This window comes from Ilyonectria robusta (genome assembly GCF_021365365.1).
Source record: "Ilyonectria robusta strain PMI_751 chromosome Unknown BGZ61scaffold_40, whole genome shotgun sequence".
In the NCBI taxonomy this organism is placed as follows: domain Eukaryota; kingdom Fungi; phylum Ascomycota; class Sordariomycetes; order Hypocreales; family Nectriaceae; genus Ilyonectria; species Ilyonectria robusta.
Window position 1 is genome coordinate 289,512 of NW_025764474.1, and position 12,390 is coordinate 301,901.

General features: G+C 53.7%; 5 protein-coding genes across 5 annotated transcripts; 2 read left to right on the top strand and 3 right to left on the bottom strand.

The window, feature by feature from the left end:
- Positions 1 to 598: 598 nt before the first annotated feature.
- BGZ61DRAFT_485817 (uncharacterized protein) lies at positions 599 to 1,197 on the bottom strand (the record flags this gene model as incomplete). The annotated part of the gene is made up of 2 exons (XM_046249758.1): positions 599 to 894; positions 945 to 1,197. The coding sequence occupies 2 exons, from the start codon at positions 1,195 to 1,197 to the stop codon at positions 599 to 601; spliced, it is 549 nt and encodes a 182-aa protein (XP_046095829.1).
- Positions 1,198 to 1,545: 348 nt separating this feature from the next.
- On the top strand, positions 1,546 to 3,858 carry BGZ61DRAFT_465245 (uncharacterized protein). Its single transcript, XM_046247556.1, has 6 exons — positions 1,546 to 1,704; positions 1,768 to 2,003; positions 2,057 to 2,419; positions 2,478 to 2,898; positions 2,954 to 3,288; positions 3,344 to 3,858. Exons 1-6 carry the CDS (start codon positions 1,662 to 1,664, stop codon positions 3,674 to 3,676), a joined length of 1,731 nt encoding a protein of 576 aa, XP_046095830.1. The 5' UTR covers positions 1,546 to 1,661; the 3' UTR covers positions 3,677 to 3,858.
- A 1,405-nt stretch (positions 3,859 to 5,263) lies between these two features.
- Positions 5,264 to 6,208, bottom strand: BGZ61DRAFT_566774 (uncharacterized protein). The gene is made up of 3 exons (XM_046255940.1): positions 5,869 to 6,208; positions 5,768 to 5,820; positions 5,264 to 5,729 (listed from the first exon to the last, which is right to left on the bottom strand). The coding sequence occupies exons 1-3, from the start codon at positions 6,011 to 6,013 to the stop codon at positions 5,349 to 5,351; spliced, it is 579 nt and encodes a 192-aa protein (XP_046095831.1). The 5' UTR covers positions 6,014 to 6,208; the 3' UTR covers positions 5,264 to 5,348.
- Positions 6,209 to 7,183: 975 nt separating this feature from the next.
- On the top strand, positions 7,184 to 9,056 carry BGZ61DRAFT_370161 (Cupredoxin; the record flags this gene model as incomplete). The annotated part of the gene is made up of 2 exons (XM_046242000.1): positions 7,184 to 8,204; positions 8,254 to 9,056. The coding sequence occupies 2 exons, from the start codon at positions 7,184 to 7,186 to the stop codon at positions 9,054 to 9,056; spliced, it is 1,824 nt and encodes a 607-aa protein (XP_046095832.1).
- A 1,320-nt stretch (positions 9,057 to 10,376) lies between these two features.
- Positions 10,377 to 12,137, bottom strand: BGZ61DRAFT_485821 (aldehyde dehydrogenase domain-containing protein; the record flags this gene model as incomplete). The annotated part of the gene is made up of 5 exons (XM_046249759.1): positions 10,377 to 10,500; positions 10,566 to 10,827; positions 10,881 to 11,515; positions 11,580 to 11,949; positions 12,035 to 12,137. 5 exons carry the CDS (start codon positions 12,135 to 12,137, stop codon positions 10,377 to 10,379), a joined length of 1,494 nt encoding a protein of 497 aa, XP_046095833.1.
- Between the last annotated feature and the right edge of the window lie 253 nt (positions 12,138 to 12,390).

The following is a 12,390-nucleotide window of genomic DNA, read 5'->3' on the forward strand; positions in this document are numbered from 1 at the left end:
GATGATATTATAGTCAGCGGTCATCTCTCATGGGTATTGAATTCGACGCAGTATCCCCTTGAGTTGTCAATTCGTCAGCCCCTCGTCTCGTAACAATACGTCGTCTTGCAATGGGCTTTCATCCGTGAGGTGGTTGTTGATGTTGCCCCACCCCGCCAGGGTTGGCAAGGAAGCAAGATTAGGATACTGGCTAACCATGTGTTTACATAAGCGTCTCGATTTTACCTACCCTACATCTTGCAAAAAAAAGTTAAATGATTTATCATGAGAGATTAATTACTTCATTCATAAATAGGTACATAAGCGTAGAGTACATATTATTATCCCACTCATTTATTGCCAAATGTAGGGGTTTTTATTTGTTTTATTTTATCCTTTACCTTGTAAGAGTTGTGTCGTAACAGGATTGGTCCTCAGCAGCAATGCCGCCAGTTCACAAAAGAACTTTCCCAAATGTGTGGATAACCCAGTTGTTAACAACTCTAATATTACTATTACTAGACTCAACTACGATATGCCAGGGTGAGTGACTGGTCTGGGCTTCTCTCTAAAATTTCCTATCCGCTTCTGATGGGACGGGTGTCATACGGGTGAGATTTTAGACAGCAGCCTGTACGTATGCAGGTTCAAGGAGCTTATTTGGACGACAGCCTGTAACGAAGCCGGTGATGGTGACTAACAAGACTTCTCCGCGGCCAAAATGACGTTGCGGATCTGAGATGGGTCGCTTCGAGGTATCGTGACGGTCGCCGAGGTTGCAGAAGTGGATGCGAAGTGGGTGCGAGGGCATACCGAGGCACCGAGGCGTTTGACCCACCACACGATGGCGCTTTAGCTTAGTAGCCCACGGCGCCACACCCATTGCAAGTGTCGGTTGACAGGGCCAGACGACCGCTTGGGGGATGTTCCCGTCGCGGAATTTCAGCGAGAGTGTACTCACAAACTCAAGGGGCCAGTGATGTCGCAGCAGGCTGGGACGATTGCGCAGTTGTGGCTGGAGTGGGAGCCTCGGTTAGCTATATTGGACTGCTGAAGAGCTTTGATACAGAGGACTTTGGACCCGGACGCCGGCACCACGCTCGTACCTGAACCCCCGGAGCGACCGATGACGAAGAACAAACCGAGGACGATGAAGAAAAAGAGGAGCCAGAGGAACAATCCCAACAAGGCCAGCAACGCCATCCCGAGGAAGCCCATTGGACATCATCTCAATCTCCGCCAGGCTGTGGAGCGCTGTAGCACATAATGCGGAGAATGCGGGGCCGTCTCCAAGCGCTAGAACGGGACTTCCCCAGCTTTTTTGGGGGAGAAAGCCAGCATGGCGAACAGCGCGGCACAGCGGATGCGAAGCGGAGGCACAGCGACGGCGGAGGCGATAACTCGGTAGCTGGGAAGGCAAGGCTCGCTATTTCGGCATTGGCGGTTATGGATGGATGCGCCGGCCGGAGCTTGCGGTTGGGCGCTGGGCGCTGTACGCTGCCGTCCTTATGAGACAGCTCGTCGCCGTCTTCCGCTCACCGACCCTGGCTGCTACTTTCTCCCAGCCTTCTCTTCTTTGTCTTCCTTCAGCGTCTCGACTCTAGATCCCCCAACGACACCGTTTATTCCCCTAGCCGTTCCTTTTTCTCTGTCCGGCCCCTCAAGGACCCTCCCGAGTCACAATGGTCTTCACTCCGTCGGAATCCCTCCCCAAACTCCCCCACGGTAAGCTTCCTCGCCGCACTGTCCCGCCGCGATTGTCCGCGCAACCTAACACCTTCAATCCAGACCCCCCAGACTCCATCACCATCGCCGAATTCGTCAACAATGAGAAATATGGCCGCTACCCCGTCGCCAGGGCCCGGAACCCCTTCACGTGCGGCATCACCGGCAAGACGTACACCATGGCCGAGGTCCTCCAGCGCGAGGACTTCATGGCGCGCGCCATCGGCAAGCGACTCGGCTACGACATCTGCGATGGCACGGAATGGGATCGCGTCGTTGGCCTGTTCTCGCTCAACACGGTCCGTGGGCTTGCCATTTATCCGGCCCTTGCGCCTCGACTGACAGCATCTAGATCGATTACCTCCCCCTTACCCACGCCGTCCACCGCCTAAACTCCATCGCGACCCCCGCCAGCGCCGCATACTCAGCACCCGAGCTGGAGCACCAGCTTCGATCGTCGGGCGCCAATGCGCTCTTCACCTGCGTCCCGCTGCTCGAGACCGCCCTGGCCGCCGCAAAGGCCGCTGGAATCCCCCACGAGCGCATCTTCATTCTGCCCATGCCGGGCGACAAGAAGGTGCCCTTCAAGACGATTGATGATTTGGTTGACGAGGGCAAGGCCCTGCCAGAGCTCCCGCCCCTTAATTGGACCCCGGGGCAGGGAGCTCGCCAGGTCGCCTACCTGTGCTACTCCAGTGGAACCTCTGGCCTGCCTGTAAGTGCACTGGCCCAACGCCTGTAACCGACGCAATCGACGTACTCACACCGCGAAGAAAGCAGTCATGATCTCTCACCACAACGTCATATCCAACGTCATGATGATAAAACAATACGACCAACCTGGGCGCAATGCCGCATCAGTAGACACCCAAGTCATGCTCGGTCTCCTGCCCTTCTCCCACATTTACGGCCTCGTCGTCAACGGCCTGTACGCCTTGGCCACCGGCGACGAGCTGGTCGTGCTGCCGCGCTTCGAGCTCAAGTCGTTCCTCGAGACCATTCAGAGATTCCGCATCGAGCAGATGGCCATTGTGCCCCCGATCCTGATCCAAATGCTGAGCAATCAGGAGCTGTGCAAGAAATACGACCTGAGCTCAGTGCGATTTGCGTTTAGCGGCGCCGCTCCGCTGGGCATGGAGACGATGAATGACATCTTGAAAGTGTACCCGAACTGGAACTTGTGTCAGGGATATGGTGAGTTTGAGGAGTTTTCTAACAAAATTTCTGCTTTGCTAACCATTGCAACTAGGCCTGACTGAGACATCACCCGTCGTGACGTCCACCAGCGAGCTGGACATCCTCCCCGGCTCTTCGGGCTCGCTTCTACCTGGACTCCGAGCAAAGCTCATCGACTCCTCCGGCAAGGAGGTCACCGAGTATGAAACTCCCGGCGAGCTGTTCGTACAAGGCCCGACTGTCGTTTTGGGTTATTTGAACAACCAAAACTCCACAGCCTCAACCTTTGTCCATGACAAGGACGGTCGGTGGATGAGGACGGGCGACGAGGTGCTGGTCCGGAAATCCCCCAAGGGCAACGAGCACTTTGTCATCACGGACCGAATCAAGGAGCTCATCAAAGTCAAGGTAAGCTTGTCTCTTGATATGACCGAATTCGTCTCACTCACTAACCCATGTACAGGGTCACCAAGTTGCGCCCGCGGAACTCGAGGCTCATCTCTTGTCCCATCATCTCGTCGCCGACTGCGCCGTGATCCAGGTCCCCGACGACAGGGCTGGCGAGGTGCCCAAGGCCTACGTCGTCAAAGCGAGCGAAGCCCAGGGCAAGTCCGACAGCGACGTGACGGCGGCCATCCACAAGCACGTCGAGGACCACAAGGCCCGGCACAAGTGGCTCAAGGGAGGAATCGAGTTCATCGACGTCATTCCCAAGAGCCCAAGCGGCAAGATCCTGCGAAGGCTTTTGAGAGACCAGGAGAAGCAGGCGAGGAAAGCCAAGGGCGCTAAGCTTTAGACATTTGCATCATTGTTATAGACGGTATACCCAGCGCCTTATCGAATTCATTACTCAGCCTCTCGAAGTAGCCGTGGTTCTGCCTAAAGGCATGGCGGTCAGTGCAACGTAGTAGCCAATGCGACACAGCGGCATGTGCATTTCCCGTCCTAATTCTCCGAGCAATATTAGATCGATGACAGGCTAAATATAGGAACAACCAGAGAGTACTGGATTGAGTTGACGTCACGGCGACACATGGCATGTCACGATCGGAAATAATCGTCAATTATTATCATGACAGGGCTTACGGCTAGCCCAATACTGTGTCGTTAGGCTTACTCCGGGTCTGCCGGATGTGTTATGTGAACACGACTTCTTCTTCTAATGCAAATGCGGCGTATATTCTTTATGCACATGGTAACTCCTTTTATGCATTGATTAATGAGCGGGAAATACGAATTGTGTGTGTGTTACCCAGCACTTTCACGTCTTCATCTCATACGAGTTGCCCAAAACAACTTCCAACATCCTTCCCGGACTGTATGCTCCGGGGACTATCTTTTCGCAGAGACTATCCATTAAGCAAGCGTCAGGACCAAAAAACAGCTTGCTTTATCGTCGCAATACCGATTAAATCGTACGACTTTGGCTGGAACTACAAACAATAGTCTTTGGCAAATCTGCAAGTAGACGTTTCGGGTCACTCTTCGGGTTGTGGGAGTCAGTCCGAGATCTTGGCAATCACATTAGTCAAATTCCACGTGCTTTCCATCGATTTGATATCTTGGAACGGGACATTTCCGCCAATGCGAGATAGCCGATGGGGCGGTGAGGCACCTCGTGACGATAAAGCCAAGCCCCTGCCCGGCATTCGTCATTGTCAAAATTGATGTTGGTCGCGTTGCTGCTGAATGCAACCGTCATTACGACTATGCAGTAGGATTCTGCAGACGTTATTGGTGGGTTCGGTTGGAGCCCCCCTAGTTCCGTCGCGAATCGCTAAGGAACGCCCTATCAGGACTGTATGCAGGTCACTTTCGTGGCCGCAGAGACGAGACCCATTTCAGGGCAAAGGCGCGAACTCGCAGATTGAGCGGGACGGCCCGGATTTAGTTGGAAGCTAAGGAGATGCTTACGCGTTTGAACTGCATCATTCAGGTGACAAATGAAAGGCTGAGCTGCAATCGTCCTTAAGCGCGGGTGTGGTGTAGTTGTTCGCCTCATTCCGCGTCGGACAAGGAAGCTGCATTCACCCCGGCCGGGGCAACGGACGTATCTGATTTAGTGGAGTGAAGAGGAGTTGGGCATCTATCATCTATCACCTGTCATCTTCCTCGAGTCTCGTTGGTTTTAGTCATAATATCCATCTTGCATCGTACCTGGTCCAGCTAACTATTTTGGGACCAACAGTTGGTCCAGGGAGCCTGGAGAGGTTTGGGGAAAGTATGAACTCAACCTGGGGAAAAGATCGACCCATTTGAATTATTAGACTTGAGCGGGCGTGGTAACTGGAAGGGATTTTGTGGCGCAAAATATACAGAGTAGGAGTAGTTTCAGGGAATACAATGACATTCGAAGGGTAAACTCTATGATAATGCACAACCGGTCCGGCACCTTTCCTTTGCTCTGATCTCTTACTGGGCAACAAGTAACTGTGTTCCTGCAGCATTCTATGCGGAGACTCTGCCACCTAAGCATTGGAAGGTGGCGATGACTTGAGAGTGAGAAGGACGGCGCCATCGACACTCTCTCCAGTGGTGTTCCAGCGCAACGAATACAATCCCTCCGTGTCAGAAGGCACCGCATACCAAAGTGTCACCATCTGACCGCTGGCCCCGGTGAGGTAGGCCAAAGTGCCGTAGAAGTCGAAGCCACTGGTAACAAGAGTGGCATTCTTGCCCGCAGAAATATCAACCAGACCAACGGCATGCGAGGACGATGAAGACTTTGGCACGTAGAAGCACAAGTCGGACCAGGTGGGAAGGTCGCTCGAGTCGGCAAAGCCCGTCGTGTTAGGGGCGCCAACCCAAACACCATTGTTATCAGAAGTGACTGAGGACGGTGTTAGAGTCTTGGAATTTCAATTGAGGGAGGTGACTTACAGAGTACAGGAGCCGCCTCGGTGTCGTTGAGGAGCGAGTAGTCTCCAATGTATGCCGATTCTTGATCAATTAGACACGAGTTGTGCATCACAATGAGGAGTTACTCACTTCCAGAGGAAATCAAAGGAACTCCGCCGATGCCATCACCAAAGGCGTATATTTGGAATGGGTCCGAGGTGGATCGCGGCCAGACGGCAGCCTGCGCCGCAACGGCCAGGCCAGCCAAGACAGAAAGAAGCTGAGAAGAATGCATGTCTAAGGGTAGAAAGTGTCGGTGTGAAAATCAGGTTGCAGAATGAGTTGGACACGGCAGAAACAAATCTAGTCACAAACAGGTGTGCTGGTTCGGATTCAAATAAGTTTTTGAACAGAGGTTGGACCGTACGTCAACGCTACATGGCCAAGGTCGCTGGTATAAGCCGGGGGGTAAGGTGTTAAAGGGGCCGCGTCACCAAGTCGCCAACTCGCTCACGAGTCATATGTGATGGTTTGCAGAGACCCGCTCGTGGGAATTGCGTCAAAGCATGGCCGGAGCAAACGATATCACCGTCGTGTTGCACGCGGACCCCTTTTTTTCCCAGCCGGCGTGGTCCCTGTCTCCGGCTTGCGGTGACTCCACCATGGCGCCGGGGAGCCCAAGACGGGGGCGCTTATCGTACGCGGAAACCGGGATTAATTATAACAGATTGAAAATGATGGGGGAGCCGAACCAAACGAGCCGTCTCGCCTATCGCGCCCTGGGATAATACGACGGCCCAAAGACCCCTGGGCAAAAGAAGCATACGCGTCCCCCCGCAAGCAGGAATGCCGGGCTCGCGGATGCAGAGTCGCAGCGGCTGCGTTCACGGGCCTCCTGTTTCGACATGTAGGACTGTGGTTCCGCTGGACGGGCACGTTCCTACCAACTGCCGGCAGCGTTACATTGACACAACATTGTCATAACATTGACCTAACATGCTCCGTACGACCGTTATGGATTCCGGGGGCGCCAGGCGGCTCTCCGGAGTTACCCACTTTGCATCGACGCCATATCGGTCCACACTATAGGCGCGCAAAACTTCTTCACCCGCGCCGGCACGAGATGCAAATGAGACGAATTGCGTATGCCTTTACATGGGGGCTTGCAGAGGAACTAGGCCGTGGTCTCGTGGACCCTGACCTGGTGTGCTGATACGGCTGCAACTCCGTCGTCAACCCACTCCGTTCCGTTGTTGCCGTTGGTCTTGTTACCTCAGTTCTCATGGAACGTTGTGTTGATACTCTTGGCTTAGTTCTCCTGGATAAGTCCTCCTGGATCGGTCCATTGAGTTGAAGTATAACTTGAGAGAGGTCTGCTCCTGGTAAATGCTTTCTCAGAGCCCTCTCAACCAACATCTTCCTCAACCAAGTTCCTCTGTCTTTGTGACCACTCATTCTCAGCACAATGCGCTCTGTTCTCTCTTCATTCGTTTTAGCCCTCTCAGCGGCCTCCATCGTTTCATCATCGCCATTTTTACCACCTGCTGAGGATGTCACCACAATCCCAGGATCCAGTGAGACTTCTCCTGAGCTCAGAGCCAGGAGTGTTTCTACTGCACCTGGATCCAGTGGCACTTCTACTGCGTTGGCATCTAGTGACACTTCAACGCCAGAGACCAATATATGCGAGGGCAACACTGCCAGCACACGGTCTCAGTGGTGTGACTATGACATTGACACCGACTACACCACAGAAGTCGTCGACACAGGAAGGATCCGAGAGTATTGGCTCGATCTGACTGACGTCACTGTGGCCCCTGATGGAATCTCACGGACCGCCATGGCTGTCAACGGATCTATTCCGGGGCCTACCCTGTTTGCCGACTGGGGTGATACCATGGTCATTCACATTACCAACTCACTCACCACGTCCCTGAACGGCTCCAGTGTCCACTGGCATGGTATCCGCCAGAACCACACCAACCAACATGACGGCGTGGTTGCCATTACTCAATGCCCTCTTGCTCCTGGTCAGTCAATGACTTACACCTGGAAGGCCGAGCAGTATGGCACAGCCTGGTACCACTCCCACTTCGGCCTTCAGGCCTACCAGGGCGTTTTTGGAGGTATTATCATCAACGGTCCTGCCACTGCCAACTACGACGAGGACCTGGGCGTGGTGTTCTTGAACGACTGGGACCACCAGACCGTTGACGAACTTTACGTCAAAGCTGCAACAGGTGGCCCCCCTACGCTGGACAATGGTCTCATCAACGGCACAAACGAATGGACTGCTGATGGCGTCACAACTGGTAAACGATTCGATGTATCTTTTACTGCTGGCAAGTCACACCGCTTGAGACTTGTCGGCGCGGCCATTGACACGCATTGGAAATTCTCCATTGACAATCATAAAATGACTGTCATTGCGGCTGATCTTGTGCCTGTTGAGCCGTTCGAAGTTGACATTATAAACCTGTCAATGGGTATGTGTTTCGTTTTTCTTCTGGTTGACTGGTAACTAACACCAAACAGGCCAGCGATACGACATCATCGTGACTGCCGACCAAGGCGATGTGGCAGACAACTTCTGGATGCGAGCCATTCCCCAGGTTGCATGCTCGGACAACGAAAGCGCCAGCAACATCAAGGCCATTGTGTACTACGGCGACGAGGCTTCTGAGCCTACAACCGAGGGATACGCGTACACTGACGGCTGTGACGATGAAACCCTGAAGCTTGTCCCATGGGTGGCCCACGATGTCTCCGATGCTGATTGGAAGGACCTGGAGTCTGCCTCCGTCTCCCGAAACTCGGCTGGTCTTTTCAAGTGGTACCTCAACAGCACCAGCATGCTTGTGGATTGGGCCACGCCTACCCTTGAGCACATCATGGAGGGCGAAACTGAGCATGAGACGGACGATGCGGTCATCGAGCTCAGCACCCCTAACCAATGGGTCTATTTCGTCATCCAAACCACCATGACCGTCCCCCACCCCATCCATCTCCACGGGCACGACTTCTTCGTCCTCGCCCAAGGCTCGGGCTCATACTCCTCGTCAGTGACGCTCAACACGTCCAACCCGCCGCGAAGAGACACCGCCATACTCCCGTCTGCTGGCTTCTTGGTCATGGCATGGAAGGCGGACAACCCCGGTGTTTGGCTGATGCACTGCCACATTGGATGGCACACGTCGGAAGGGTTCGCCGTCCAGTTCATTGAGCGTCGAGACGAGATTGCGGCGATTACAGACGGCGATCTCTTGGACGAGGTATGCACCCATTGGGAGACATTCCAAGAGGAGCACGAGATTGAGCAGGAGGATTCTGGAGTATAATTGTATCATGACATATCGATGCACACATTCATTTACGAGGGTTCGAGTTGGGGCAGAGGCAGGGAGAGAAGCATGATGCTTCAGTACACTCATTACACGGTAATAATTACGTATTTTCCTTTAGTCATAGGGCAAACTCGAAACGAGTCCCTTATTTTCTAGTTGTACATCATTAGGCCAGAATAAAAACCTAAATGTTAGAAATCTTCGGTTAGCACCCATCGCATGGAAGTGATTATTGCCTACCCTAGTCCTATTCTCCTAGTCCTACTCTGGCTTCTGTGCGAGAGGCAGCCCACGTGTCGCAATTAGCAGATGAAACCCAGAGGAACAAAGCCCTTCATTTCTAACCAATGACGGTCTAATGATTTGTATTGTCCCGGCAAATAAGAGAAGCTTCGGCATCTATTGCTCCGTGAGCTAGGGGGGCTTCCCCGAGGAGCCTCACCCCGGGGACCCGGTACCTGGCACCGGCACAGACCTCCTGGTGGAAGCAAGGATATGAATACGAGAGAGGCATTGGCAATGGAATACTCTTGGCAGTAAGGCGATTGACAAGTCTAAAACACGACGTTAGGGAAAAGGGGTGATAGTGACACATTGTCTCTGGTGAATAACATTCCGTCGGCTGCTATGAAAGAACTACCGGTGCACAGGCGTGTGATGGCAGTGGTGCTCCGGCATGGACCAAGCTGTAGTGATGCTTTCCTGATAAATCACGATAAAAACTGAGTGTACTGTACCCATAACACCGAGTATTCGCTTCATCGGAGACATGCCGTAATTACAGTGCACGCATCAATGAACTAAAAATGATAGGTTGGTGAAGATGGAAATTCCCTGGTCGTCATTCTAAGGAGATTACCGAGCCAAAAACCCAATCTGGAAAATTGAAATCCGCGGCAAAGCTCGGTCCCTGGCGGCTCGGGCGTGCCGAAGCCTATCTGAGATCCTTCGAGATCGGAGTTAAAAGACGAAAATAGAGAGTCCGTGCCACTTTTGATGTCCGTGATGCAAAGGATCCACCTCTTCAAGGCTGTGCTCAGTCTCAGTGCCCTTAATTTATCATGCAGGATTTAGAGCCGGTAATGTTGTGCACAGATACCGATGTGAACAATTGAACCATGTGTCGCTTCTAGCGCGTTGGTCCGTACTTCATACTTTATTTCAAAACTTGACAACGGGCCAAGGGGAACTGATCACGCTTTTCATTCAATAAGATAGGATAATCGTAAGACTTGCCATAACATTTTGTAACCCCCTCATAATTCCAAACCATTGATTTTACTTTTTGTTTGCAGCATTTGCTTCCCCAAACACTTATAGGTATGCTCGATGGACGACTTGGACGTTACCCGTGACGATTGTCTTTGTCTGAAGGTAGTCCTCAATACCATATTTGCTGCCCTCACGCCCGAGACCAGACTGCTTGATGCCGCCGAAACTGCAGCAGAGAAAAAATTAGTGGCCTGGATTCTAAAGGAATAAAATAATCTGTAGGAAGCTTACGGAGTAGAGGCATCGGAGATGATGCCAGTGTTGACTGCAACCATGCCGTACTGGAGCGTCTCGGTGAAACGGGTAGCACGGTTGATGTCTTGGGTGAAGATGTATGAAGCCAATCCAACGTCGCAGTTGTTGGCAGCCACGATGACCTCGTCTTCGGTCTCGAACTGGAAGATGGGCGCGACAGGTCCGAAGATTTCCTCCGAGACGAGTCGCATGTTGGCGTTGACGTTGCTGAGGATGGTTGGCTCGTAGAAGTTGGGGCCTGGTAGCAGTCTGGTTAGCTAGTTGAATGAATGGCTGTGTTGGTCAACTTACCCAGGTCGGTTCGCTTCTTGCCTCCAATCTCCACCTTGGCTCCGAGCTTGATGGCGTCTTCGACGAGACCAGAAACTCGCTCTGCAGCCACGGGGGTGACTAGCGGGCCATGCGTAGTCTTCTTGTCGAACCCGTTCCCCACTTGGAATTGGCTGACGGCCTCCTTGAGCTTGCGGATGAACTCGGGGTAGATGCCCTTTTGCACGAAGATGCGGTTGGAGCAGACGCAGGTCTGGCCAGAGGACTTGAACTTGCTGATGATGGCGCCGTTGAGGGCCAGGTCCAGGTCGGCGTCGTCGAAGACGATGAAGGGAGCGTTTCCGCCCAGCTCGAGGCTCAGCTTCTTGAGGGTGTCGCTGGACTGGCGCATGAGGATCTTTCCGACCCGGGTGGAGCCGGTGAAGGAGATCTTCTTGACAATGTCGGATTCACATAGCGTCAGCCCGATCTCGGGGGTGTTGTTGAGGGCAGACACGATGTTGACTACGCCGGGGGGGACACCGGCCCTCTCGCCGAGGACGGCCAGGGCGTTGGCGGCGAAGGGGGTTTCACCGGCGCTCTTGATGACGACGGTGCAACCAGCAGCCAGAGCGGGAGCGACCTTTCGGGTGACCATGGCGGCGGGGAAGTTCCATCTGCAGTTTAATTAATGGAGAGTCCTGGGGGTACAAGGTCTTGGTGCTACAATGGCCAACTCACGGGGTGATGAGACCGCAAACACCAACGGGCTCCTTCAAGACAGACGTGCGGAAGCTGCCATTGCTGTGGGGAATGATGTCGCCGTAGATGCGAGCCGCCTCCTCGGCGTACCACTCCAAGAAGCTGGCGGCAAAGACGACCTCGCCGACGGCATCGGGCTTGGCCTTGCCGTTCTCCCAGGTGATGATGGTGGCCAAGTCGTCCTTGTTCTCCATGACCAGGTCGTACCAGCGACGCAGGATGCGCGCGCGCTCTCGGCCGGTGCGCGAGCGCCAGAGCGGCAGGGCAATGGCGGAGGCGCGGATGGCCTTTTCGGCGTCCTTGGCTGTGGACTCGGGACAGGATCCGATTAACGCGCCGGTCGCCGGGTCTAGATGAGGAGGGAGGCATGAGCAAGTGGCGATGGGTTTCAAGGGAGCACAAAGAGTCAATGACAAAGAGTCAAAGAAACATACCGGTGACGTCGAATCGCTTGCCCGACTCGGATTCCACCCACTGGTTGTCGAGCCAGTTCTTGCCCACGAAGAGCGAAGCATCTTTGAGCTGAGGAGCCGACATGGCGACTTTTGCGGGGAGGGGGTTCGGGAGCGGGCCGTTGTTCAAGGATGGAATACGAGTGAGAGACCGGATGAAAGGTGATGCGCGTTCAAAAAGGAAGCTCAACGTGATGGGACAATGCCAACTCAATCTCAATAAGAAGCACTGAGACGAGGATGTTTTGTCATGATGGAATGCCAGGAAGCCGAAAGCCGGTCCGGGGAGGCCGCGGCTTTTAGGCAAGTCACAGCGCGGAGAAGCCCAAGACGTCACA

Excerpts from the sequence above, each read along its gene's own strand:
- BGZ61DRAFT_465245 (XM_046247556.1), top strand. The coding sequence starts at position 1,662 with ATGGTCTTCACTCCGTCGGAATCCCTCCCCAAACTCCCCCACG. Across the intron at positions 1,705-1,767 it reads CCTCCCCAAACTCCCCCACG|ACCCCCCAGACTCCATCACC; the intron begins GTAAGCTTCCTC and ends CCTTCAATCCAG. Across the intron at positions 2,420-2,477 it reads GTGGAACCTCTGGCCTGCCT|AAAGCAGTCATGATCTCTCA; the intron begins GTAAGTGCACTG and ends CACACCGCGAAG.
- BGZ61DRAFT_566774 (XM_046255940.1), bottom strand. The coding sequence starts at position 6,013 with ATGCATTCTTCTCAGCTTCTTTCTGTCTTGGCTGGCCTGGCCGTTGCG. Across the intron at positions 5,821-5,868 it reads TCCTTTGATTTCCTCTGGAA|AATCGGCATACATTGGAGAC; the intron begins GTGAGTAACTCC and ends TAATTGATCAAG. Across the intron at positions 5,730-5,767 it reads ACGACACCGAGGCGGCTCCT|ACTCTAACACCGTCCTCAGT; the intron begins GTACTCTGTAAG and ends TGAAATTCCAAG.